The sequence below is a fragment of the Odocoileus virginianus genome, chromosome 9 (genome assembly GCF_023699985.2).
Source record: "Odocoileus virginianus isolate 20LAN1187 ecotype Illinois chromosome 9, Ovbor_1.2, whole genome shotgun sequence".
NCBI lineage: Eukaryota > Metazoa > Chordata > Mammalia > Artiodactyla > Cervidae > Odocoileus > Odocoileus virginianus.
Genome location: NC_069682.1, coordinates 72,243,311 through 72,270,400, shown reverse-complemented (window position 1 = coordinate 72,270,400; position 27,090 = coordinate 72,243,311). Strand labels below are relative to the sequence as shown.

At 44.4% G+C, this 27,090-nt stretch overlaps 1 protein-coding gene across 1 annotated transcript; it reads left to right on the top strand.

Annotated features, from left to right (window-relative positions):
* On the top strand, positions 1–27,013 carry ZNFX1 (zinc finger NFX1-type containing 1). Its single transcript, XM_020906219.2, has 14 exons — positions 1–481; positions 2,454–2,609; positions 6,332–8,143; positions 11,817–11,948; positions 14,115–14,263; positions 14,840–14,989; positions 16,311–16,425; positions 17,716–17,969; positions 19,664–19,803; positions 20,798–20,952; positions 21,385–21,530; positions 22,359–22,469; positions 22,792–22,887; positions 23,518–27,013. Exons 2-14 carry the CDS (start codon positions 2,549–2,551, stop codon positions 25,954–25,956), a joined length of 5,760 nt encoding a protein of 1,919 aa, XP_020761878.2. The 5' UTR covers positions 1–481; positions 2,454–2,548; the 3' UTR covers positions 25,957–27,013.
* Positions 27,014–27,090: the final 77 nt, after the last annotated feature.

Sequence of the window (27,090 nt, the reverse complement as noted above, 5' to 3'; positions counted from 1 at the left end):
GCCCCTGCTCTGTACCTACTAGGCCTCCGGGTCCCGTCGGCCTTGCCGCCATGTCGCGCTTCACAGGCACCGAGCCTTCCGCTGGGTCCCCGCTACTTTGGGGACCGCTGAGGCCTACAACGGCCTTGGGTGCTGTTAACCCGCCCCCCGCAGTCCCCTCCCTTCAGCGGCGCCCACCCGAGCCCTCCTGCCCAGCCGCCTGGGGTAGCTGAGGCGACGCCCGCGCATCCGCCCGCCCCTGACGGGCCGCAGGGCGGGGGGTGCCGGCTGTGCTAGGGCCTGGCCCCCTTGCTCAGCGCCCCGGGCCACCTCCTCCTCCTCCCTCCGTCTTCCTGCCGGCCGGCCCCTTGCCCCGCCCCGTGTCTGAGGGGCCGGGAAACCGAAAGTGCGCGGCTCCGGGCGGGGCCGCGGACCTGCCTGGGCCCGAGTCTAAGCGCCAGTCGGCGGCGGCGGCGGCTGAGAGAGGACGCGCCGGAACCCGGTGAGCGACCCCTGCCCCGCGCCCCTGTTCCACACTTGGTCCCGCCCGCCGCCACTCCAGGCGCCCGGACCACCCTTCCCCTGTCTCTCCCGCTGCCCCGCCACCCCCTCAGCCCCCGCGTCCCCATCACCCGCCTCAGCGCCCCCATCACTCTCTCAGCACCTCCATCACCCATCTCCGCACTCCTCACCCCCTCAGCGCCCCCATCATCCACCTGAGTCCCTGTCCCCTCTTCCCCAGCGCCCCTCTTACCCTCCCAGCGTCTCCATCACCACCTCCGCCTACATCCTCATCATCTAGTTCTCCTCTATCCCCCACATCTCCGTCCTCACTTTCTGCCACAGCCCCTCCTTCATCCTTACCTTCCATCACCTCACTCATCCCCCTTCTTCTAGAAGCACCCTCCGCACCTAGACTCCCCGTCCCTATTTCCAGGCGCCCCCCCCCCCCCCCGCTTCAGCAGGCAGCCCCCAGCTGAGCTCAGTTCCGCCCTCTTCTTGAGAACCCCAAACCTCTTCCAGTCTCCCCAACCTCCCCAGCCGCTCCGGGCTTCAGCCTTGCCCGGGCACCTTCTTCGTGGCCCCACCCAGCCCCGGCTGTCCCTTGACCCTATAATAGCTCCATCAGGACCTCCTGAGGCCCTGGGTGTCGGACTTCTCCATCCTTTCTTCTCTCTCAGGAGCCTGGAGACTTCCTCTAACATCTTTCATCCCACCCTGGTAAATTACATTCTTCTCTGATTTAACTCCTCCATTGGCTTGAACATCACTGATTTTCTTCTTCCTGTCCTTTGAGGCTTTGATTCCCAAAGAAACCCACTCTAGTTTGCTTTCTTCGTAGCATTTCCTGTTCCTCCCTGCTTCTCCCTTTCCTTGCCTTTCTGCTTTCTTTTCTTCTGTTTCTTTTATCCCAGAAATTTGTGAGTTTCAATTTTAGTATTTTTTTTTCAACAAGAGAAGGAATTGTTCCCTGAAAAGTTTTTATGATTAAACAGAAAAACTCTAAATATTGAACTTGTGCCTTGAGAACTGGGTTTGATAAAATGAAAGATGAGATTCAAAAAATATTCCCAGCGGGAAGGAAGGGGACTCCTTTTTCTCATGAGGATAAAAACTACTCCTCATATAATGCCAGATATGTTCACAGTTTCCAAGTATGAATGTGTTCAAACTCAATGAGAAGGGGCAGTTGGAAAAGGTCCCTTTGCTGTGAACTCTCAATTACCCACTCTTTCCCCAGCCCCAACCCAGATGGTGTGTATGAGTAGGATGGAGAAGTTTCCTTAAAAGGGGCTTCCTCGTCCTCCTGTAGGAGTACCTTTGCAGATCATCAAGATAGAAGAAAGAAGGAAGGAACTGCAGATTTCTATTTATAGGTGGTCCTGAGAAAACAGTATCCAGTAGATGTTAAGCCTCCTGGTTTTTGAAACATGTTATTTCTTTCTCTAGAGGGGAGGGCTTAATCAGTTTGGCTCTGTTCCAAAGAGTAGTGTAGGGATATCTGCTCACTAATTATTTACAAACTATAGAGTACTGCAAGCTATAGAGTATTATATAATAGAAATGTTGGGTGGAGTGGTGAGTACATGATTTTGGGGTTAATAAAAATGTACTTTTTTCTGTCCTGGCAACAATATTTGTTTGCTTTATAGGAGAGGAAAATGAAACCTAGCAACTGATTAAGTAACTTGGCTAAAGGTATAAACCAAACAGGAGTTTTGAATGGGAAATGATGACACTCACTTAACCCCAAGAAAATAGAAGGATACAGGGAAGGGGGAATTTGATCCTTTGGAATTTAATCCTAAATTGTGAATTTCATGTTTTGTATCATAATTGGTCATTCACAGAGTTGAACACTTGTGCACATGATTAAAATCTGTGTTTGATTCTTAGTTAACAAAGCATTAAGATACAGAGGCAGAAGGATTAGCTTGATACTATTTGGGTGTTTGTTTTTCTTTTTCTGCTAGATGCTGTGTTTCAAAGGCACTGAAAACTGTCAAACCGTGCAGACTTCCAGACAACTGAAATAACGTGACCGTGGAGGAGATCAGGTGACTCAGACATGGAGGACCGAAGACCTTGTCCAGAGGTGGGGCCCAGGAATCCTCATATCAACCACAGAGGTGAGCAAGATTTTCTACCCTTAGACGATCCCAGATTGATGTTGGTTCCACTTATGATTTTTTACTTTACAAGACGGTCCAAAAGCAATATGCATTCAGTAGAAGCTGTGCTTCAGGTTCGAATTTTGAACTTTTCCTGGGCTACCGATATGTGTGTGGTAAGATGCTCTCTTGTGATGCTGGGCAATGGCAGTGAGCTTTAGCTCCTGGTCAGCCTTGCAGTCCCAAGAGCAAGCAATTAATACACTTAAAACCACTTGTATCCAGACAACCATCTTATTCTTTCAGTACATTATTCAGTAAATTACATGAAATATTCAACACTTTGTTATAAAATAGGCATTGTGTTAGATGAGTTTGCCCAACTGTAGGCTATTGTTAATGTGCGGAGCACATTAAAGGTAGGCTTGGCTAAGCTATGATGTTTGATAGATTAGGTGTATTTAGTGACTTTTTAACTTAATGTTTTGAACTTATAGTGGGCTTATCAGAAAATAACCTAACGTAAGTCGAAGAAAATCTGTAATGGGAAGGAAATCAAGTTCCTTATGGATAAGCAGGCCCACCAAAATTGACTGCATCTCTCAAGTAAAGAATAGTTTATTCTTGAGAATTCCCTGGAGGTCCAGTGGTTAGGACTCAGTACTTTGCTGCAGTGGCCTGGGTTCAGTCCCTGGTTGGGGAACTAAGATCCTGCAAGCAGAGTAGCAAAGTAAAAAAAAACAAGAATGATTTATTCCTTAGCTACAGCATGAGTGACTTTGAGACTAGACAGCCCTCCCCTTTCCTTAAAAGAGCTTCTAAATTGGTACAATTCACTTTAGCAACGGTAGAGATGAGGTATCAGAAATGGCAATAACTGGTTTAGAGCAGCATTATCCAGTAGAAACATAATGCAAGTGAAAAACATAATTTTTGATGTTCTGGTAGCATCATTAAAAACAAAAAAGAAACAGGTGACATGAAATATAAAAACGTAATACTAAATAATAATTTAATAGAATTTGGTATTTGTCTTATTTAAGCCAATGTATCCAAATAATATCATTTTATTATAATTGAATATATTTTATTATTATAGTTCTTTTCTTGGAGTTTTTTCCTTTTAGTTTTATTGAAATATAATTGACATAGAGCACTGTGTAAGTTTAAGGTATATAGCATAATGATTTGACTTATAGATATAGATATAGATATCATGAAATGATTATCAGAAAAAGTTTCCATCATCTCATATGGAAACAAAACTAAAGAAATAGAAAAAAAGTTTTTTCCTTGTGATGAAGGAAAAAAATTAGGATTTTTAGGGTAAATCTTAGGATTTACTCTCTTAAAAACTTTAATGTACAATATATAGCAGTGTTAACTACATTTATCGTGTTATATGTTATTTCTCTACTATTTATTAATCTTATGACTGGGAGTTTGTACCTCTTAATCTGCCTCATCTATTTCTCTTCTCCCCCTACTTCCCTCCATGTTGGTAATCACCTATTTATTCTCTGTATTTATAAATCTGTTTCTGTTTTTTGTGTTTGTTCATTTCTTTTCTTTTTTTTTTTTTTTAAGTTCCACTTAAAAATAAAGTCATAGAGTATTTGTCTTTCTCTGCCTCATTTCATTTACCATAATACCCTCTAGGTCCTTCCATGTTGTTAAAAATGGTAAGATTTCATTCTTTTTATAGCTGAGATACAGTCCATTGTGTGTGTGTGTGTGTGTGTGTGTGTGTGTGTATACACCCCCCATCTTCTTTATTCACTCACTTAGGCTGCTTCCATATCTTGGCTATTGTAAATAATGCTGTGATGAACATAAGAGTGCACCTGCCTTTTCTAATTAGTGTTCATAGTACTTCAGCAATTTCAGTTTTGTGTTTATTCCCCCGAAGTCTTCAATATTATCATTTTTGGATGTTACCAATATAAAAAATTTTAACGAGGTGTTTAACTTTTTTTCTGCTAAGGCTTCAAAATTCCATGTGTCATTTTACACATCTTGGTTCAGACTAGTCACATTTAAGATGCTTAATAGCTACACATAGCTAGTAGCTGTGTATTCGATGGTACGTGTCTAGAGCCCTAGTCACCAAAGCAAAGTTAGTTCCAGAAGCATCACTCTACTGCAGTGATTTTTCTGTTTGCTCAGAACTGTCTAAAACAAAACTGCATGGAGTCTTGCCTTTTCCTAAGTTTGCAACATATCCTCCGAATTTCAGTTGTGGAACAGATGAGGAAGAACTGTAGAATATTATTTTATGAGCTATGTGAATGTTGAAAGGTTGAGAAATAATACAATCTTCCATTCTTCCAAAACATTGTCTTCTAATCAGACCAGCATTAAAAGTAGGTCTTTTTAATGATATCTTGGGAGTTTGAAAAGTAAATGTAAAAGCAACAGTTATAAGAAAATATGTACATTAGTAGATTTTTTTGGATCTGATGGCATGAAATGGTACAGTCGTCTTGAATATGATATTCATTTGAAACTTTCATAACATTTGTTATCATCAAATCATTGCATACAGTCTTATTTTGTTTATTTGTTTTTAAAATCTCCAAGTCGTTCTGCTAAGTTGGGTCAGCTCCATACTCAGTTTTAGAGGAAAGGAAAGTGAAAGAAAATGGGTTTGGGTAAGTTGGCCAAGGTCACTATGAAATGTGTGGCAGATCAAGAAAGACATGTTCAGCTTCATCCACAGGATGATGTTAGCTTTCCTGTGTTGGCTGGGTACATCTGCTCTTCTGCAGGTCTCCTTGTCTGAGGATTGGTAATAGAGAAGTACTATGTAGATGAACTCATGGTGCAGAAAGGAGGAAGAGTTAAGTTTCGTTTTTCAGGTTTCTGAGTCACAGTTTGAGTTTCACTTTTCAGTTTCCTGAATCAAACTTTGAGTTTCATTTTTCAGACCTGAAATAGAACTTGAGTTTTATTTTTCGGTTTCCTTTATTATCTATTATTCGGCTCAAAAACATCTTGGTAAAGGAAGCCCTACCTTCCCCTTTGCCATCTGATGCTGAGCAAAGTTCAAATATATATTGCCCTGTATACTTTTACCCCACTTCATGCCTCTGGTGCCTGTGACCTAATTGTTTAGAGACAGAAACTATGGCCCTAGAAATCAAGCGAGTTTTCCCAATAAAAAATGATTAGTATTTCTGCTAGTAATAACTAACATTTAATGAGAGCTTTTTATATGTCAGATAGTATACTAAGCATCTTACAAACATTTAATCTTTCCAGCAACCCAGATAGTGAGGCTTAGAGAAATTATACAACTTAGCCAAGGTTGTACAGTAGGGAAGTCCTTAGACCAAGATCTGAATCAGGTCTGTTTGGCTATGAAACTCATGCTTTCACTCTTGTTTGGTATTGGCAAGAGACTGAGAAAGTGAGATGATCTTTTTGAGCCCCTGATATAATCCCAGCTTACAAAGATTAAGTGAGTAATTATTTTCTGTCATGTATGAGGCACTCAGCAAATGTTTATTCTCTTTTTTCTTTTTGTACTCTGAAGAAACAATATTTTCGTAATATATGCAGCAACCATAGTAATTTATTTTATATTTATTACATGACTTGGTAGGAAACCTTTTTTCTCTCCAAATAAAACCTAAGCTCCTTAGTTGTTTTGGATAATAAGAGTATGTCCATATTGTTGTACTATTGGATTTTCTTGCATCTTGATTTTTTTGTTTGCCCCAAATTTCCACTGTGTTTAGGACCTGTGAATGGAGAATTACAACCAAGAGCTAGAAATCAGGCCAATAACCCAGCAGCTGATGCTCTCAGAGGAGGAAACAGCCAGCCCGGAAGGCATCCCAGGGCCAACAACCATCCTTTTCCTCCTCGGCAGAGAGAAGAGAGATTTGGGGCCATGGGCAGGAACCCACATCAGGGAAGAAGGAACCAGGAGGGGCATACCAATGATGAGCCTAGAGGCCAAAGACATGGTCAGGAAAATGACACTAGGAGGAGAAATGGCAACCAGGAGGGAAGGAACCGCAGACCCCCACCACGACCTGATGAAAACTTCCAGCAGTGGCGGACCCCCCACCAAAAGCCTGCAGAACAGCCACAGCAGGTGAAGAAACTGGGCTACAAGTTCCTGGAAAGTCTTCTGCAGAAAGACCCCTCTGAGGTGGTCATCACACTTGCCACATGTTCAGGACTGAAGGAACTCTTATCTTATTCTTTTATGAAGTCCGACTTCCTTGAGCTCATCTGCCAGGTTCTTCGGAAGGCTTGCAGTTCCAAAATGGACCGCCATAGTGTTCTCCATGTCCTGGGCATATTGAAGAATTCCAAATTCCTCAAAGTCTGCTTGCCAACTTATGTGGTAAGGATGATCACTGAACCCCTCCCTGAAGTTCGAAACCAGTATCCAGAACACATTAGCAACATCATCTCCCTCCTCCAGGACCTTGTAAGTGTCTTCCCTGCCAGCTCTGTACAGGAAACTTCCATGCTCATTTCTCTCTTGCCAGCTTCTGTTAATGCCTTGCGGGCCTCTGGTGTTGACATAGAAGAGGAGACAGAGAAGAACCTGGAAAAGGTCCAGACTATCATTGAACATCTGCAGGAAAGGAGGCGAGAGGGCACTTTAAGAGTGGACACCTACACTCTCGTGCAGCCCAAGGCAGAAGACCATGTTGAGAGCTACCGGACCATGCCCATTTACCCCACTTACAATGAAGTGCACTTGGATGAGAGGCCATTCCTTCGCCCCAACATTATTTCTGGAAAATATGACAGCACTGCTGTCTATCTAGATACCCACTTCAGACTCCTACGAGAGGATTTTGTCAGACCCCTACGAGAGGGCATTTTGGAACTTCTCCAAAGCTTTGAGGACCAAGGCCTGAGGAAGAGAAAGTTTGATGACATCCGAATCTACTTTGATACCAGGATAATCACCCCCGTTTGTTCATCAACAGGTATTGTCTACAAGGTGCAATTTGACACAAAACCACTGAAGTTTGTCCGCTGGCAGAACTCTAAGCGATTGCTCTATGGGTCCTTAGTGTGCATGTCCAAGGACAACTTTGAGACGTTTCTTTTTGCTACTGTGTCTAACCGGGAGCAGGAAGACCTCTGCCGAGGAGTTGTCCAGCTCTCTTTCAATGAGCAGAGCCAACAGCTGCTCACAGACGTCCAGCCCTCTGACTCTTTCCTCATGGTGGAGACAACCGCATACTTTGAGGCCTATAGGCACGTCCTGGAAGGACTCCAGGAAGTCCAAGAGGAAGATGTCCCCTTCCAGAGGAACATTGTGGAGTGTGACTCTGAGGTGAGGGAGCCATGGTACTTGCTCATGGGAGGCAGATATGATTTCACTCCCTTAATAAAGAATCCCTCAGCTACTGGGGAACCTCTGAGGAATGCTGAGGGCTTGAGATATACCAGAGTTAATGTCTTAGACCCCTGCCAGTGGCCCTCAAAAGAAGCCCTGAAGCTGGATGACTCCCAGATGGAAGCCTTGCAGTTTGCTCTCACAAGAGAACTGGCTATTATTCAAGGACCTCCTGGAACAGGTAAGATAAAATTTTTCACAGCACACCACATCTGCCCTATGAGATAGGCAAGGGTGGCTTGACTCTAGGTTTCTAGAATGTCTCAATTTAAGACATTCCCCTGAAATGGGCATCAAACTTGTTTAAAAAGTAGCTGCTCAAAAAATAAATAGGTAAAAATTTTTAAAAATTAAAAAAAAAGCAACTGCTCATAGTGATATTTCAGTGAGGACTCTTGGTATATAGACTCTTGGTAATAGTTCAAAATCACAAGATTAGAGAAGACTGCTAAAGGGTCAGACTTAGGGAGATGCCTGACTTCTGTGCTTCATCAAAGGCTGTATTGATTTGCTTGATTTTATATAAATTTAAATTAAATAGTACCAACTATAAGCACCTTATGTGCCAAATACTACAGTATATTTTTTGCATATGTTAACTCCTTGCAAGGCTGTGAGGTGGAAGCCAGTCCATGTTAATAGATGAAAAAACTAAGGCAAAAAGGAGCTGAAAGGTATGTTGATGCTTACCCAGATGGCAGTTGACAGACCTGAGACTAGAACTCAGGCAGTTTAGAAGCCAGCTCCTGGCTCTGTCATCTACCTCACTGTACTTGTTTCTCTTGGAAACACACCTCCCTGCCTTCTACCCAACCCTGGGTGCCACTCTAATCCTTCTCTGGAATGATAGCTACTATCAGCAGTTTGACATACATCATTCCAGATGCTCTCCAAAGTTAAAACTGATATATCTTTGTGTCTCTGGGTGTATTTATATGTTTACATACATACATGAATACTTTTCCTATTTTTTAAATAACAAAAATAAGATTATGCTACATTTATATATTATATATGGGTCTGCAATTTATATATGTATGTATATAACTACATGTTAGGGATATTTTTACATTCTTTACAGTCACATTTAGAAATGTACATCACTCTTTTTACAACATGCCTGTATTCATGGCATGAATGAACCATGTTGTGTTTTTTTGTTTTGTTTTTTAGTTTCACAGACAGTGCTTATTAAGTATTCATATATCTATTTCTGTGTGTGTTTATCTTTGAGTACTCTGCTTATTACTTCTGTAGTGTTTTTCCTAAGGTGGGAATTCACATGAATAGTTAGAGTAGGTACTGCTATATTACCCTCTCAAAAGAATATTAAAAAAACAATGGGAAGAGGTCCTTAAAAAATACTAATAAAATAATGGCAACTCATAATAAGAAATTAATGTAACAGAATGGAAAGTTCTTTCTGATGAGACACCTGTATGCTGGGAAAATATGCATAAGTAAAGTGGTGCTTTCAGGGCTTTAGAAGAAGAAAAGGATGTACCAGTTTGTACTGCCACCAAGAATGAATTAGTGTTCCTATTTCCTTATATACTTTCCAGCATTGTTCCCTTGTTGTATGTTATCAATCTTCTTTTCTCATCAGCAATTTTTGCTGATCTATGAGATTATAGTTTTTGGCTCATTTTAATTTTAGTTTTATGTTTTAATTGGTTCCAAATTTTTTTTTTAATCCATGTCTTTCTCTCCTCACCATCCCACTAGCTTCCTTTATCTAAAGCAAATGATGTTATTGTCTTCTTATTTATCCTTCCTGAGATATTCTATGAATATTCAAGCAAATGCATACTTATATCCATTTCCCCCCACTTTTTTTTTTTAACTCACTAGGCTAGAAAACAGTTTGCATCTTGCTTTCCTAACTTATAAAATATCTTGGTGATCCTTTCATATTGGTGCACAAGTGGTATCCTGTTTATGACTGTATAATATTCCATTATAATTAGTTTATAATCTCTTTAACCAGTTTCCTATGGAAAGATTCACTAAAGCAAACAATGTCAGTGAATATCCTTGTTTGTAAGTCACTTCACAAAGAAGCAGAGTATATCCAGGGGAGAGACCCCTAACTGGATCAAACAGTACGTGAATTTGTAATTTTAAGGTAGCTCCACATTGCCCTCTAGAAATGTACATCACAGTGGTTAATCTGTATTTCTTTAATCAAGAGTGAGATTCGATATCCTCTTATCCTTATTAGCTACTTATATTACTGCTTCTGTGGGTTGCTTTTTTGTATTTGACATTTCTGTTGGATGGTTTCCCTTTCTTACTGATTTGTAGGAGCTGTTAGTATATTCAGAATATGTGTGTTCCAAATAACTTCCCCCAATATTATCATTTGAATTGGGACTCCTTAGCTCCAAGTATAGTAATAATTTGGTAATTTCACACTAGCTTTACACACATACACACACACACATGCAGCTACTAAAAAAGAGCCTACCTGTGAATTTGAGGGGAAGTGACAGAGGGGTTATCTTGGAGGTAGAAATCCCAAAAAGTATCCATTCTAAGGAGAAGAAAGCAGTGGGAGAAAATGAGGTAAATATTGAATTATAATGATTTTCTTTCCTCTGGAGGTCTCCTTATCCATCCAAGACTCCAAATTATACACATAGGAATTACTCTTTTCTGTTCCCCACCCCAGCCCAACCATTATCCTGTTGCAGTCAAGTTTACCTCTGAAACCCCCCCAGTCTGCCCCCTTAGCTCAGCTGCTGGAGCCAGGCCTTACCCTCCGTCACCCCCTGGAAGAGGGCAGGGACCTCCCGGCCAGTCCATTCCTATTCCCTCTTGCCCAGCCTTCCTCAGTTGTCACTTTCCCAGAAGTGATAGATTAGAAGCCTCTTCTAGTCTCATTGAGTAGACCAGAATCCCATTTGTTTTCTTGGTACCTTGTAGTTCTCATTTCCCACATTTGTGATTTTTACATTTGTTTGTGTGATTGTCTTTCTCTTCTGCAAGTTTGTAAGTTCCAGGAAGATAAGAACCATGGCTGTTTTGCTCACCATTGTATTTCTTGTACTTAACCCCATATCCTAACACCTATTTGGCACTCAGTACATACTATTTGAAGAAAAAAAAAGGAAGCAAGAAATTGTCATTTATTTATCTATACTGAAAAGTATTCAGCTATACCGAAATTTTTTATTTTCTTGTATTACTCAGTATTGAGTATTTTTGAGGACAGTGGCTGCCTTCTCAGCGTGACACCATGTAAGAATTTAGCATTTACTAATGAGCCCATAACTTTAACTCCAATGTTGATTTCTGTGACTTTTTCCCTCCTATCACAGAGGCAAGTCTACTATGGTATATTAAAAGCATTTCTAAATAATTTACTATGTGAGATTGGAAGCAATGTATTAATATATGTCTGTCAGTAGAAAACTAGCTAAAAACAATTCCTTCCAGCTATGAAAAACAAAGGATTCTTTTTCTGTACTGATAGAGAACTACCTCCAATTTTAGTAAGTGAAAAAAACAAGATATAGAACAGTGAAAATAGTCTGCTACTATTTGTATTTTAGAAAGGAAGGGGGAAGCTAGAAAAAGGCTGTATATTCATTTTTGTTTGTGTATGCATAGAATGACTGTCTCTGAAAAGTTATGCAATAAACTAGTAATGCTGGTTGTTTCCAAGAGAGGAACTAGGTAGCTGGAGACATAAGAATGAGGAGAACATAATACAAATCCATTTGTGTTCTGAGATTTTAAACCATCTCAATGTATTGCCTTAAAATTTTAAATAATAATAATTTGCTATAAGTAATTACTCCTTTTAGAAAGTCTCTTTAAGTTTTTAACTCTCCTTTTTCCTTGTTTTTTAGGCAAAACCTATGTGGGTCTAAAAATTGTTCAGGCCCTTCTAACCAACGAGCCTGTTTGGCAAATTAACGTCCAGAAGTTCCCCATCTTGGTTGTGTGTTACACTAATCATGCTTTGGACCAGTTTCTGGAAGGTAATGTCTGTAGGCAAAATTGTTCTCTGTTGAGAGTTCTCTGGTGGTCTGTGGTTAGGATTATGGGCTTCACTACCGTGGCGCAGGTTCATTCCCTGGTCAGGGAACTGAAATTCCACAAACCACGCAGCACAGCTGAAAAAATAAACTTCTCTATTAAGACATATATAGTTGAACCATGAGCAACTTCAGTTGCTGTCTGTTGCACTTTGAATAAAGTCCACAGTCCATACCTAGCAGACAGGAAAGGCTGTTTGTTGTCTGTGCGCTGTGCTTAGTCGCTCGGTTGTGTCTGACTCTGTGCGACCCCATGGACTGTAGCCCACCAGGCTCCTCTGTCCATGGGATTCTTCATGCAGGAATCCTGGAGTGGGTAGCCTTGCCCTCCTCTGTGTGTTGTCTGCTCCAGCCTAATTCTGATGCTCTTGTCCTACCTCTTCCCTTGCTCTAATTCCAGCCACACTGATTGTCTACAATTTCTTGTCTTCCTCCAGCTTCTTCTTGGCCCATGCTGTCCCTTCTGCCTAGCATGTACTTTTTCTTTTCTTCTCTCTCTCAGTCTTGATGCATCCAGCCCAGATGGTTCCAGCTCATTCCTCAGGTCTCACTTCATATGGACTTGCCTTCTTGCCTCAGATCCTGTTGTATTTTTTCTTCTAAGACTTAATTGGCACATATGTAACCATTTATTTGTATGTGTCTCTACCCTGGACTATAAACACTAAGAGCTTTGGTCCTGTTTCTTTCTATATTCACAGATCCTGACACATACTAGACACTCAAAAAATATTAATTGCATTAATGAATGAATATGTATTTATTTTTTCTTTGGAAAATAACGCTTAGACTATTATTTTCCACTCTTTTATATCCTCCTTTCATCTACATTAAATCTTTAGTATTCCTGGAGTCTCAATTAAAATTTTTTTTTTCATTTATTTTTATTAGTTGGAGGCTAATTACTTCACAACATTGCAGTGGGTTTTGTCATACATTGACATGAATCAGCCATGGAGTTACATGTATTCCCCATCCCGATCCCCCCTCCCACCTCCCTCTCCACCCGATTCCTCTGGGTCTTCCCAGTGCACCAGGCCCGAGCACTTGTCTCATGCATCCCACCTGGGCTGGTGATCTGTTTCACTGTAGATAATATACATGCTGTTCTCTCGAAACATCCCAGCCTCGCCTTCTCCCACAGAGTCCAAAAGTCTGTTCTGTACATCTGTGTCTCTTTTTCTGTTATGCATATAGCGTTATCATTACCATCTTTCTAAATTCCATACATATGTGTTAGTATGCAGTAATGTTCTTTATCTTTCTGGCTTACTTCACTCTGTATAATGGGCTCCAGTTTCATCCATCTCATTAGAACTGATTCAAATGAATTCTTTTTAACGGCTGAGTAATATTCCATGGTGTATATGTACCACAGCTTCCTTATCCATTCGTCTGCTGATGGGCATCTAGGTTGCTTTCAATTTAAATTAGATCCTCAAAGATTAGATCCCTACCCCACCCAACTAGTTAAGGTCCCCTGTTACACACTTTCAGCATGTATTTATAGTATTAAATCTTATTAAGTTAAAATGTTCATGTGTCTTCTCTGGTAGCCCGTGAGTTATGAGAGCAAATGAGGAACTGAGCCTGCATTGTGGCTACTTTAGCTTCAGAGCCTAGCACATGCCTGGCACAGAATAAGCAATCAGTGAATATCTACAGAGTGAGTAATAGAGAGCATTTACTAATGCTTTCTTTGGGCCAGTACCCCCCCCCCCCGCCCCCCCCAGAAGCTAGAAAGATGCTCTCTCACTTATCCAGACTATAGCCCTGTATGGAAAGTATTACTGTCTTCAAGTCACAGACAAAGAAACTGAGGCTCAAGTTAAGTGACCTGCCCCAGTTACATAGCAGTAAGTGGTAAAGATAAGACTTGGGTCCCCAGGTGATTCTACAGCCTTTGCACTGAAGCATCACACTTTACTGCTCTGCAGGTCACGTCATCTATGGGGCCTTCTTGTTCACTGGTAGGGTAGATTTCCTGTAAGTACCAGTTTGTACCCTAAGGGACCAGCTGCACCAACACCCCAGACACATGCAGCTCTTACCCAGGAGAATCCAGCATAGCTCCACTTAACTCTGCCCATACTCCACTTTGCTCCTTAGGCATCTACAAGTGTCAAAAGCCCAGCATTGTGCGGGTAGGTGGAAGGAGCAACAGTGAAATCCTGAAGCAGTTCACCCTGAGGGAGCTGCGGAACAAGCGGGAATTCCGCCGCAACCTCCCTATGCACCTCCGAAGGGCCTACATGAGTGTAAGTCCCAGCTTCGGAGATCTGAGGTTGCTCAAGGGAGAACCAACCAAGACAGTGGTGGCTTTGTGGGTGGGCAGTCCAGGGGAGATAGGGAAGCTCCACAAACCTGGGAAGAACCCAGGTTCCTTCCAGCATTCCATTCTGCTAATCCTATGGTGGGATCTTTGCCCTCGTAGTCCAAGATGGAGAAAGGACAGAAAAGGGCACACCACCCCTCCCAGCCCCTGTCAGGACCGTAAAGCTACTTCCCCCAAACTACCCGTAACACTTCTTCTAGCCTGTTGGCCAGGTAAATATCATCTAGCTGGGCAGTGTTATGCCCAACCATAACTCTGAATTCTTACTACTAAGGGAAAGAGACGTCTCCACCATAGTATACTTGACCTGTTTTCCTGTTGTATTACTTGTTTCCTTTTCTTACTAGTGGTAGGAAACTTTTAGGCATTTTAGATGCTAATCCTCTGGTTTTAAGACTAGCTGTTCCTGTGTCCCCTTTGTTTTCCCTCAAGGCAGAGACTGAGTTCTGGGCATGATGACATACTTCTTCATCCACTTATTTTCCTCTGCTCTTGGTAGATCATGACACAAATGAAGGAGTCAGAGCAAGAGCTGCATGAAGGGGCCCAGACTCTGGAGTGCACCATGCGCGGGGTGCTGCAGGAACAGCAGCTGGAGAGGTTCATCTCCCCCCAGCACTGGGAGAGCCTCATGAACGGACCGAGCCAGGTGAGGGGTCATCCTGCGGGGCTCAAGCATCTCTCATCCAGTATTGGGAGGGAGCCTGCAGCAGAAGGAGCAGTCGAAGTATTAGCTACAATCTGCTATGATGCTGCTGTGATAGGAAAAATTCCTTCTCGGGAGAAAAGTCACCTGAATATACTAGTCAAAAATAAGACTCTAGAGCCAATCTGCTGGATATGAATCCTGATTTTGCTCTAAGCGAGTTACTTAATTTTTTTGGTTCCTGTTACCTCTTTTATAAAGAGGGATAGGAACTTCCCTGGTGGTCCAGTGGTTCAGACTCTGAGCTTCCACTTTAGGGGGCATGGGTTTGATCCCTGGTCAGGGAACTAAGATCCCACATGCCATGAGGTGCAGCAAAAAAAACCCCACACACATGGGGATCATAACATTTAGTTGAACTATGTGAAATTGCCAGTATTTGTAAATTTAACTTCCAAAAAGGCAGTCTTTTACAGATCAACTTAATTCTTATAGGATTGTTATTGGATAAGCAAGTTAATATCTGTAAACCTATTAACTTAATAAGTGTGCTCAAAGTATTTGTTAAATGAAACCAAATCATAGCAAGGCAACCTAGCACATATAAAGGGCCTGGGACTTGACCGACCTGTCACACAGACTGACTGTGTGACTTGAGCCAGTGTGATCTTCAGGTCCGTTAGCAGTCAACAAGAATAATAATAATGCCTGCATTCAAAGGATCTTATAAGAAGTATCTGATATACTCTGGATTTTTTTTTTTCTCTTTTGGCTGTGCCATGCAGCTTGCAGGGATCTTAGTTCCCCAACCAGGGATTTCTCTCGTCCCTCCTAAAGTTGAAGCATGGAGTATTGACCACCGGATCACCAGGAAAGCCCATGACACAGTCTCTGTGAAGTGGTTGGCTAGGAATTCAGTGAAATGGTAGCTCTGCTACCAGCGGGTTGGCATTTCCCGGGTCACAAACCCAAAAACTTAAAAAGGGTCAGCGTATGAACAACTGAAGCAGGCTAGTTAACTGTCTTGTTAAGTAGTGAGGTCTGAGACAAACCAGAACAGGCGTGGCAGCAGCCCTCTTCAACCATTTGTTGCCTGCCGGTCAGGAATACAGGCTCATTGCTCCCTTAGCTCCTGCTTTTGTCAAAAGAAGCAGGAAAATTTTGTTTCTAAAATTCTGTACACCTCCTATTAAAAGACCCAGTTGCCCAAACATTGCATTTTAAGAGAGTTCTAGGGGAATTACCTTTTGATTCCTTGAGAAGACCTTTCCTTCATACTGAGTTGTCATAGAATTCTCATGACTAATAATTCTTCTTTCCTCAGGATAGTGAATGGGTTTGCTTCCGGGGCCGGAAACATTCCATGATGTTGGAGTTTCTCGGTCTGGGTATTGGTTCTTTCACCCAAAGTGTTGCTTCAGCAGTACCTGAAAATACAGGTAAGAAGTCCATGTACCTAGAATGACATCTTATGGTGGAATGTGGTAAAAACTAGAAGAGCAAGACTTTAAAGTAATGCCCAGAATTTATAAAGAGCTATAATTAATCAAAAAAGACCAATAAAAGCTTAATAGGAAAACAAATAAAAGACTTAAAGAAGCACATCACAAAATCTTCATGGCCAATAAACATGAAAAGTGCTTATTAGAACAAGAGGAATTAAAACTACAATAATATACTATTACACACCTACTAGACTGGCAAAAATTAAAATGTTTGCTATAATCCCACACTGATAAGAATGTGAGCAGTGGGAACTCTGATATGATACTAGTGGAGATATTGATTGGCAGAACCACATAAGGAAGTCAAATGTCCATCCACATTTGTACCCATCTATTCAGATAATGGATACAACTGTGAAAAGGAATGAATTATAGCATATATAGCTATATGATATGACTCTCAGAAACATGCTGAATGAAAAAAAGCAAGTTACAGGAAAATATATTCAATGTGATTTCATTTACTTAGAGCTCAGAAAAGTCAAAGCTAGATAATGCATTCTTTGGAGATATATTTACATTATATCCTAGAGAAGGGAATAGCAATCCACTCCAGTATTCTTGGCTGGAGAATTCCATGGACAGAAGAACCTAGTGGGCTATTAGTCCGTGGAGTTGAAAAGAGTCGGACACAACTGAGCGACTAACATACATACACACATACATTATATATGTGGTATCATCAACTCAGTGGACATGAGTTTGAGAAAACTCTGGGACATAATGAAGGACTGGGGTGCCTGGTGTGCGGCAGTCCATGGGGTCACAGAGAGTCGGACACATTTGAGTGACTTAACAACAGCATATATATGGTAAAGTTAAAAGGGCGGAATAAGTAATAAAAAATTCAAGTTAGTACAGCCCACAAATGTCTTCAAAGAAATTGGTAATTTTTGCTTCTTAGGTTGGGTGGAAGATACCTGGATGTTCATTTTATATATGTTTATTATTTAAATTCCACATTTATGTTGTATACTTTGCTTTGTATATGTATTTACATAAAATCTCCCTTAAAAAGGCATGCATTCATGTGATTTTCTAAATGTAACAAAAACGTGGGTAAGGAAACGTGTCTTTCTCCCGTCATTCCTCCTGTGTTTCTCTAAGCAGAGCTGACCATTTTAACCTGGAGAATGTCTCCATGCGTCTGAGCTCTCATGGGTACCCTTGTTCGCCCTCTGACGTTGACTCTCCATCCTTGTCCTGCCTGCTTCCCTCTCTCAGCCCAGGAAGAAAGGGAGGAGGGGGAGGAGGAGGAAGGGGAAGAAGAGGGCTCGCTGATCGAGATCGCAGAGGAGGCCGACCTGATCCAGGCAGACCGGATGATTGAGGAGGAAGAGGTGGTGCGGCCCCGGCGGCGGAAGAAGGAAGAGAATGGGGCGTTCCAGGAGTTGGCAAAAGTGCTTCTGGCCATGAGGCTAGACAACTATGGCCCCAGGACGGCAGCCAGGCAGGAGCAAGCTGCAGGAGAGTGGGAGGTAACTCATTTCCTCACAGTCCCCGAAAGCCCTGACAGAGTGGGAAAGGGGAGTTCAGTTATTACTGCCAGGGGGTTGTGGGTTACACTCTCCCAAGAGAGACCTGAGAGCATCTGTCCTGACCTGATTTTCATCTCCTTCTGTTGCACTCTATTCACTTCATCCTCATAATTCGCTTAAGTTACCCTTTTACAGGGCTTCCCTTACGACTCAGCTGGTAAAGAATCTGCCTGCAATGCGGGAGTTTGATCCTTGGGTTGGGAAGATCCCCTGGAGAAGGGAAAGGTTACCCACTCTAGTATTCTGGCCTGGAGAATTCCAGGGACTGTTTAGTCCAGTGGGTCACAAAGAGTCAAGTACAATTGAGTGACTTTCACTTTCATTTCCCCCTTTTATAACCTAATCCTTGTATAAGATAGGTCCAGTTTTCAAGGGTATAGAAATTATGGCCTTTTAGAGGGGCCCTGCCAATAAATGCTAACTTAGAAAAACAGGAAGCAGGTAGCCAAGGACTTCTCTTGAACTTTTAGAGAAACGTAGCACATTTGAATCAGGTCAGACACTGATGGCCTTAGTGCTTGGTGCTTTTAAGATATTCTCAACAGCAAACCAGCCTGGGCATTAGGATTTTAGAGGGTTCAAGTGAAACAGAATGAAGTAAGCTGCGTAGATTGAATGGAATGTTTGTCCTTCGTTCATTTTGAAATTTGTTATTTCTCTTAGAGCCAGAATAGTATAAATGCCCAGACTTTCTGTCTGCTCCTTCCTTTGATAGATCACTGGGGTCCTCAGAATTTACCGTGTGTTACTATGACAAAAGAGCACTGAACCCTACTGATGACTTAAGGGACTTTGAGGGCAGGTTTTTACTGAATGCAGCTTTCTCCAGTCTTCTGGCTTTGAGCCTGATCTCCTAGTTCAGTTCAGCGTCTCTATATGTGAGGCCCAGAATCACGATCACAATACATAGAAGCATGGATTGGGCCTCTCTCTGCTGTGTTGCCTTAGGAGGAGTTGAATTGTTTGGCTTTGAAGCAGACAGGAGTCCATAGTATTTTGACATCCATCTGGCATAATAGTCCTTCTAAAGGCTCATGACCTCAGATTCTAACAGAGCCAGGGGAGAGTACTTTCTCCTAAATGGTGCTTTTCACCCACGTGTTTAAGATACTATCTTGATATAATGGCATTAAGACCATCTTAGCAGGATTTGTGTAGCATTTAATGAGAGAGACATATCTCCACTATTGTCGTGACATATGTTTTAGGAATAAGAAGCAGACTGTGGTCAAAAGACCCTCAGTAAAAAAAAAAGACCCTCAGTAATAACTAGTGTACCAGCACTCTTCTAAAGTGCTTTCCATGTATTTTACTGCTTCAGTCAATCCAGCAACTCTGTGAAGAGGTGCTGTTATTATTCCCATTTTATAGACGGGAAGGCTGAGGCACATAGAGGTTCAGTAAGCTACTGTAGGTCCCACAACTAATAAGCAGTAGATGGGACTTAGAACCCAGACCCACTGGCTCCAGAGCACTCATTTAACAATGAAATACCTGTGGAGAGAGTGTGGAACATTTACGAGATGTTCTTCAGAGATGACAGTTCCATTTTTCAGTATGCTCTGGCCCCCATCTTGGGCTTAGAACCTGGCCCATCTCTGCTCAGTGACTCTGACTGGTATTGATATCTGCAGACCCAGCGCAGTCAGAAAAAGAGAATGAAGAAGAAAGTGAAGGTTGAGCTTCGCAAGCTGAACACCATGACTGAGGCCGAGGCCAATGAAATCCAGGATGTTTGGCAACTGGACCTAAATTCTCGCTGGCAGCTTTATAGGTACAGTGCCTGTCCCCATCCTCACCCCCACCCACACCCCCACCCCCACCCCCAGCCAGCCCATGTAATTTCCCCAGGGTGTCCCTTTTCTGTTTCTAGAATATAAGCCCTTCAGATCTTCAACATTAGTGCTAACTGATGATTGATCAAGCACTCCCACTGAGCTGAGTGCTCCATGCAGCCATGGGATAGAATAGACATGCTTGACTCTACCCTATGGGGTTTAGAGTGTAACCAGGGAGACAAATTAGTTTGTCCCACAAATAAAAAGTTACAAGTAGGCATCACCAGTAAGAAAGAAAGAACCAAGGAGCTAAGAATATTAGCATGGGAGCTGAGCTGGTCTGAGCTATCCAGGAAAGTGACCCTGGAGGCAAGGTCTGAAAGATAGTAGGCCTTATTAGCGCCACTTGGGAAGGGGAGTAGATGAGCTTGTGAGGACTACATGCATAAAGGCCTCGAGATGGGAGGGAGCATGTTCGTTTGAGAAACTGAAAGAAGGCAACCACCATGGCTGTGGCTCAGACAAATGGAAAGTGAGGTCAGAGAGGGAGGCAGGGGCCAGGTTGTGCAGGCCCTCTTAGGACTGAAGAGGACTGTTGGAAGGTTTTAGAGCAAGAGTGCTGACATCTGTTTTACTTACGGAGAATTGGCGGGGGGGAGGGGGCTTAGCAGGAATGGAGTAGGGACAATTTGTGAGAAATTCTTCTTGAAGCTTTTAAAGTTCCTTACTCTTGTCCAGTAATTAGCATCTGTTCTTTATCCCCCTCCTTCCTTGGTTCCTGACCACTTAGATACATCTTCTGCACATCTGTTTTGTTGGGCATTTTTTGTTGTGCAGGACTCTCCGGTCCCTGCACATCTGGGTCTCATCTTCTTTCTCCTTGGCCTGCAACCTCCTCTAGGGTGTAGGTTCCGCTTATGCACGGGGCACACTGAAGGGGGTTCCACCACATCTCAAAGAGCACATGGCTTCCTCTCCCTCATTCTTCAGGCTGTGGCTGCAGATGTACCAGGCTGACACCCGCCGAAAGATCCTCAACTATGAGCGCCAGTACCGCACGTCAGCAGAGAGAATGGCTGAGCTGAGACTCCAGGAAGACCTGCACATCCTGAAAGATGCCCAGGTTGTAGGAATGACAACCACAGGTAAGAAAGCATGGAGTTCACTGCTGGCGCCAGATGCCTATCAGGTTATCTGGGACAGGTAAAGAGAAACTTCTTTAGTAGGTTAGAGGAAAATACCAGGAAGAGCTCTTGAGAGCAAGCTCTGTTTTGGATTCCCTTGGTGAAATTCACCCTCTTGCTTCCATTGCATTTGGAACTTCAGCAGCTGATGATCCCAGTACTGAGGTTCCAAACAGTGAAAGCAAGTGCTCAGTAGTGATGGCATGGGGACGCTGCTTCTCTGGAGACTGTCCAGCAGCACTCGTTCTCGTCCAGTGGTCCTCAGAGCCCTGGGTGGATGGGAGGACTCAGTTGGAATAGACCCAGGCTCAGGGTGCACCAGTCCAAAAGCCCAGTGACACAGGGAGTCCAGTATATCCACTCAGAGGAGTCTCTTTCTTCTCTGGACTCAAGGTGCTGCCAAGTACCGCCAGATCCTGCAGAAGGTGGAGCCCCGGATCGTCATCGTGGAGGAGGCCGCGGAGGTCCTTGAGGCCCACACCATCGCCACACTGAGCAGGGCTTGCCAGCACCTCATCCTGATTGGGGACCACCAGCAGGTAGGCCTGGGCCCTCTGAAAGACGAGCCGCCTCTGCAGGGGTGCAGTCAGACAGGAGGACCCCGACCTCTGATTCCTTCCCCCATCTTCAGGCTTGCTGGTGGCTTTCTGTGATTCCTCTTTTTCTCACCTCCCATGTCCAGTGTAAGAGCAGGTCTTCTTAGATTTGGGGCGTATTTTAGAGGTAGTGTCATTGATTCCAATTAGCCTCTTTGCTGTTTTTAATTTACCTTGGCATTTTAAGTGGACTGTTAAAACAGCATGCTCCCCATCCCACTGCTTCCGTTTTTTGCCATGCTGTAATCCATTCCTCATAAAGGAACCAAAGTGAATTTTTAAAAAAAACTCAAATCAGGTCATGTTACTCCCCAGCTTAAAACCCTTCAGTGGTTACCCATTGAACTTTATATAAAAATCAAGCATCTTAAAGTGGCCTACAAAGACCTGCATTCTCAGAGTACTGCCTTTTTCTCTGACCTCACACCACCATCTGTCTCATTTGCTCACTGCGTTCCAACTCCTGTCCTTTCTGTTTCCTCTTATGGCTTCCTTTTTGAATGACTACCAACTTCCTTCATGCTGGTGCCAACTCAGATGTCACTCTTAAGGGAGACCTATGTAAAGAAACTCTACCCCCAGACATTCTGTCACATCACCCTTATTTCTTGGCTTTATGGTCTTCGTCACTCTTTGCCTTTAGCCTGTTATCATCTAAAGCCGAGCCTGGAACCCAGAAGTCACTTGAAAAACATTTGATAGGTGGGTGGATGGGTGGATGGTTAACATACATTTTCAGTGGACAATCCTCAGCCATGTTTCTCTTTTCAGCTGCGCCCCAGCGCCAATGTGTATGACTTGGCCAAGAATTTCAACTTGGAGGTGTCCCTCTTTGAACGGCTGGTGAAAGTAAACATTCCTTTTGTCCGTCTGAATTACCAGGTGAGAAGCTAGATCTTCATTATTACCAAATGTCCAGGTGAAGGCTCCTGGCAGCCTGCCAACTGCCAACAAGAAAGGGTTCATAAAATAAAGCTAGTTTAGTAATGAAATGACTGTCTGATTTTCTTTTCTGTGTGAAAATAACACGAGACCAGCCTGTGGTTAGTTTGTGTCAGATTAAGGAGCTGTTTCTCTTCTGCTGTTTTCTCCCTGTTCTTTTCAAATGTCATCTCCCCAGATTTTCCACTAGCAGCTTAGTCTCTAGAAAACCGTCCATTTATTTTCTGCCAGTGTGTTTAATGACATACATGTCTTGTTTCAGCACCGCATGCGTCCTGAAATTGCCCGACTTTTGACCCCTCACATTTACCAGGATCTGGAAAACCATCCTTCTGTTCTCAAATATGAGAAGATTAAGGTGAATCTGCTTTACCTGATCTTTCTCTGATGCTGTCAGCAACCTAGGAGGTTATCTTTTCCTCAGGACGAAAAGGGGCTTTCAGAAGGGTATACAGCCAGCTTTCTAAAAAGCTAGCTATTGGGAATTCCCTGGCAGTCCAGTGGTTAGGACTTGGTGCTCTCACTGCCAGGGCCCAGATTCTATCCCTGATCAGGGTACCAAGATCCCACAAGCCAAGCAGTGGCAAAAACAAAGCAAAACAAACAAACCAAAAACCCCAAACAGTAAAAATCTACTTATTAAGAAGAGGAGTGGTACAGAGGTTGAGAACACAGACCTGGGTTTTTGAATCCCAGCTCTGCCATTTAGTAGCTGTGTCGCCTTTACCAAATTATATACCAGTTCTAAGGGTCAGGGTCTTCTGTACAGTGAGAATAATGGTTGCTGCCTGATCGCATTACCGTATTGCAGGAGATAATGTATATAAAGTACTTAGCACAGCAGATGCTCATAAATTAAAGATTTTGGTACGGAGTATACAGAAGCCTTCTAAGGTTCCTCCCTGGAACAGGGCCAGTGGCCAGCACACGTGAAGCTTGAAAAAGCTGCCGTGAGTAAACCTAACGTGTGTCGTCTTTGTCTTTCCAGGGCGTCTCTTCCAACCTTTTCTTTGTAGAACACACCTTTCCTGAACAGGAAATCCAAGAAGGCAGAAGCCACCAGAACCAGCACGAGGCTCGCTTTGTGGTAGAGCTGTGCAAGTACTTCCTGTGCCAGGAGTACCTGCCCTCCCAGATCACCATCCTCACCACCTACACTGGGCAGCTCTTCTGCCTGCGCAAACTCATGCCTGCCAAGACCTTCGCCGGTGTCAGGGTCCACGTGGTGGACAAGTACCAAGGGGAGGAGAATGACATCATCCTCCTCTCACTCGTACGCAGCAACCAGGAAGGCAAGGTGGGTTTTCTCCAGATATCCAACCGCATCTGCGTGGCCTTGTCCCGCGCCAAGAAGGGCATGTACTGCATTGGGAACATGCAGATGCTGGCCAAGGTGCCCCTGTGGAGCAAGATCATCCACACCCTTCGAGAGAACGATCAAATCGGCTGCGCCCTCCGGCTCTGCTGCCAGAACCACCCCGATACTCACACTTTAGTATCCAAAGCTTCTGACTTCCACAAAGTGCCCGAAGGAGGCTGCAGCCTACCCTGTGAGTTCCGGCTGGGCTGCGGGCACGTCTGCACGCGCGCCTGCCACCCCTATGACTCCTCACACAAGGAGTTCCAGTGCATGAAGCCATGCCAGAAGGTGGTCTGCCAAGATGGGCATCGGTGCCCTCTTGTCTGCTCCCAGGAGTGTCAGCCTTGTCAGGTGAAGGTGCCCAAAACCATCCTCCGGTGCGGCCATAAACAAATGGTCCCGTGTTCTGTGCCTGAGTCAGATTTCTGCTGCCAGGAGCCTTGCCCCAAGGTCCTAAAATGTGGGCACAGGTGCAGCCACCCGTGTGGTGAAGACTGTGTGCGGCTGTGTTCAGAAATGGTCACCGTGAAACTCAAGTGTGGGCACAGACAACAGGTGAAGTGTGGCAGTGTGGAAGACCTCAAGTATGGCCTGCCAGTGAAGTGCACCACTGAGTGTGGTAGCATCCTGGACTGCGGGCATCCGTGTCCCGGCTCCTGCCACAGCTGCTTCGAAGGGCGCTTCCATGAGCGCTGTCAGAAGCCCTGCAAGCGCCTGCTCATCTGTTCACACAAGTGCCAGGAGCCCTGCACTGGCGAGTGTCCACCCTGCCAGCGGACCTGTCAGAACCGCTGCGTCCACAGTGAGTGCAAGAAGAAGTGTGGGGAGCTGTGCACGCCCTGCGTGGAGCCCTGCACCTGGCGCTGCCGGCACTACCAGTGCACTAGACTCTGCTGTGAGCCCTGTAACCGACCACCGTGCTATGTGCCTTGTACCAAGCTGCTGGCTTGTGGCCACCCATGCATTGGTTTGTGTGGGGAACCATGCCCCAAGAAGTGCCGTGTCTGCCACCAGGAAGAGGTCACCCAGATCTTCTTTGGCTCTGAGGATGAGCCAGATGCTCGCTTTGTACAGCTAGAAGACTGCAGCCACATCTTTGAAGTGCAAGCCCTAGACCGCTACATGAACGAGCAGGGTGACGAAGTTGCCATCAAGTTGAAGGTCTGCCCTATCTGCCAGGTGCCCATCCGCAAAAATCTGAGATATGGAACTAGCCTCAAACAGTGCCTGGAAGAGATTGAAGTTGTTAAGGAAAAGATCTTGGGCTCAGCAGGGGAGATTGCAGTCAGCCAGAAGCGACTTACGGCTCTACTGGAGGGGAAGAACCTGCTCTGCCAGCTGCTCCCTGAAGATTTCCTGAAGTTGAAAGAGAAGCTGGCCCAGAAAAATCTGTCAGTGAAGGACCTTGGCCTTGTTGAGAATTATATCAACTTCTGTGACCACCTGGCTGGCCTATATGATTCCCTGAAAAAAGTGGATGTCTCAGAGCAAAAGAAAGTGAGGACTCGATTAGACCAGGTTCACGAATGGCTCGCCAAGAAGCGTTTGAGCTTCAGCAGCCAGGAGTTGGATGACCTCCAAAGTGAAATCCAGAGGCTCAGGTTCCTGGTGAGCCTCCTGACCCGCTGCAAGATGGCCGAGGGGAAGGTGAGAGGCAGCGTCGCTGAAGAGATCAGCGCTGTCCGGAACATCCTGGAGAGAACATGTAAGTTCACCCAGCAGGACGCACAGCTCGTGCAGAGAAAGATGGAGGCTCTGAAAGCCACTCTCCCCTGCTCTGGCCTGGGCATCTCGGAGGAAGAGCGCGTGCAGATTGTCGCAGCCATGGGCTACCCTCGCGGCCACTGGTTCAAGTGCCCCAATGGCCACATCTACGCGATTGGTGACTGTGGGGGGGCCATGCAGAGGGCCACGTGCCCCGAGTGTCAGGAGGTGATCGGGGGGCAGAACCACACGCTGGAAAGGAGCAATCAGCTTGCTTCCGAGATGGATGGAGCCCAGCACCCTGCCTGGTCAGATGCGGCCAACAACATGATGAACTATGAGGAGATCCGGAGGATGATGTAGGAAGGTGGCAGCCCACTGCCTTCTGCCCTGGCCACCACAGGGCTGGGGCCAGCTCCTTCTCAAAGGAACTGGTTTGTTTTTTATTATTGTCTTTAGTCTTAGCACCTATTTAAGGATCCACTTTTAGGGCTTGCCCACATTTGTTTCTAGATTTACCCCTGCGCTAGAATAAGCACTTTACCTCCAGAACCGAGAGCAAAGTTAACAGATTTCTTTTCTTTTTCTCTCCTACAAGTTAGTGGACAGACTCTCTGGAGCATGTTTGGGCTTCCACCCAGGGCCGCCCATAGTGTCTCTGGGTCCTGACTCAGTCAGATGTTCTTTCTCTGCAGTGCTCCAGAGGCAGATGTGAGCTCAGTGAAGCAGACTCATTCTAAATTGCCAGGCCCTAACTTGCAGGCTGACTTCTGCTCTAATAAACAGAGGCCCAGAGTTGTTGTTTGTGAATTGCTTATCATTTCAAGGAGCACAAGAACCCCTCCTCTTCTCCTCGGGCACCTTCGTTCCAGGAGAGGGAGGCATGTGATGAGACTTTATGGACCAATCATGACCCAGTTACATACTCACTGACAGTGGGGGAAGGCGTGACCCCACGGCTGGGGGCTTGTGCAGCAGGCCTGGGCTGAGTGACCCCGTACCCTTCCTGTGACTTGCACTTTGGGATGGTGGAGGTTCCTTTCCCTTTAGTAGGGGAGGTTCAGTAGCTGTGCTAGTTCCTCAGGGCCTTGAGTGGAACTGGACTCTGATTTGGTACCAGAAGCACCTATCCAAAGTGTGACCCTTTGTCCCAACACCCTCTATTGCAGCTTTTACCTGGGCAGGGTTAGCATGCCAGCAGCTTCTGCAGGTCCCAGGTCCACACCAGAAGCCAGCCCCCAAGTCTGTGGCCTGCGTACATACACCCTCAGTCCAGTGTTCCCTAGAACTGACACTTAGGCATCTCAGGTCTTTCTAATGTTTGCGAGAAAACATCCCTTTGCTATGTATGTTTCCTTTTTTGTCTTTACTATGCACTTTAGCCTATAAAGCCAATTAATAAAAACAATGATTGAGAAAACCAGTGGTCTGTGTTTGTCCTCCTTAAACTGTTAAAAGCAGCTCAGGCAACTTGAGACAGTGAGGATGGGGATGGAT

Excerpts from the sequence above, each read along its gene's own strand:
- ZNFX1 (XM_020906219.2), top strand. The coding sequence starts at position 2,549 with ATGGAGGACCGAAGACCTTGTCCAGAGGTGGGGCCCAGGAATCCTCAT. Across the intron at positions 14,990-16,310 it reads TCATGAACGGACCGAGCCAG|GATAGTGAATGGGTTTGCTT; the intron begins GTGAGGGGTCAT and ends TTCTTTCCTCAG. Across the intron at positions 22,888-23,517 it reads TCAAATATGAGAAGATTAAG|GGCGTCTCTTCCAACCTTTT; the intron begins GTGAATCTGCTT and ends TTGTCTTTCCAG.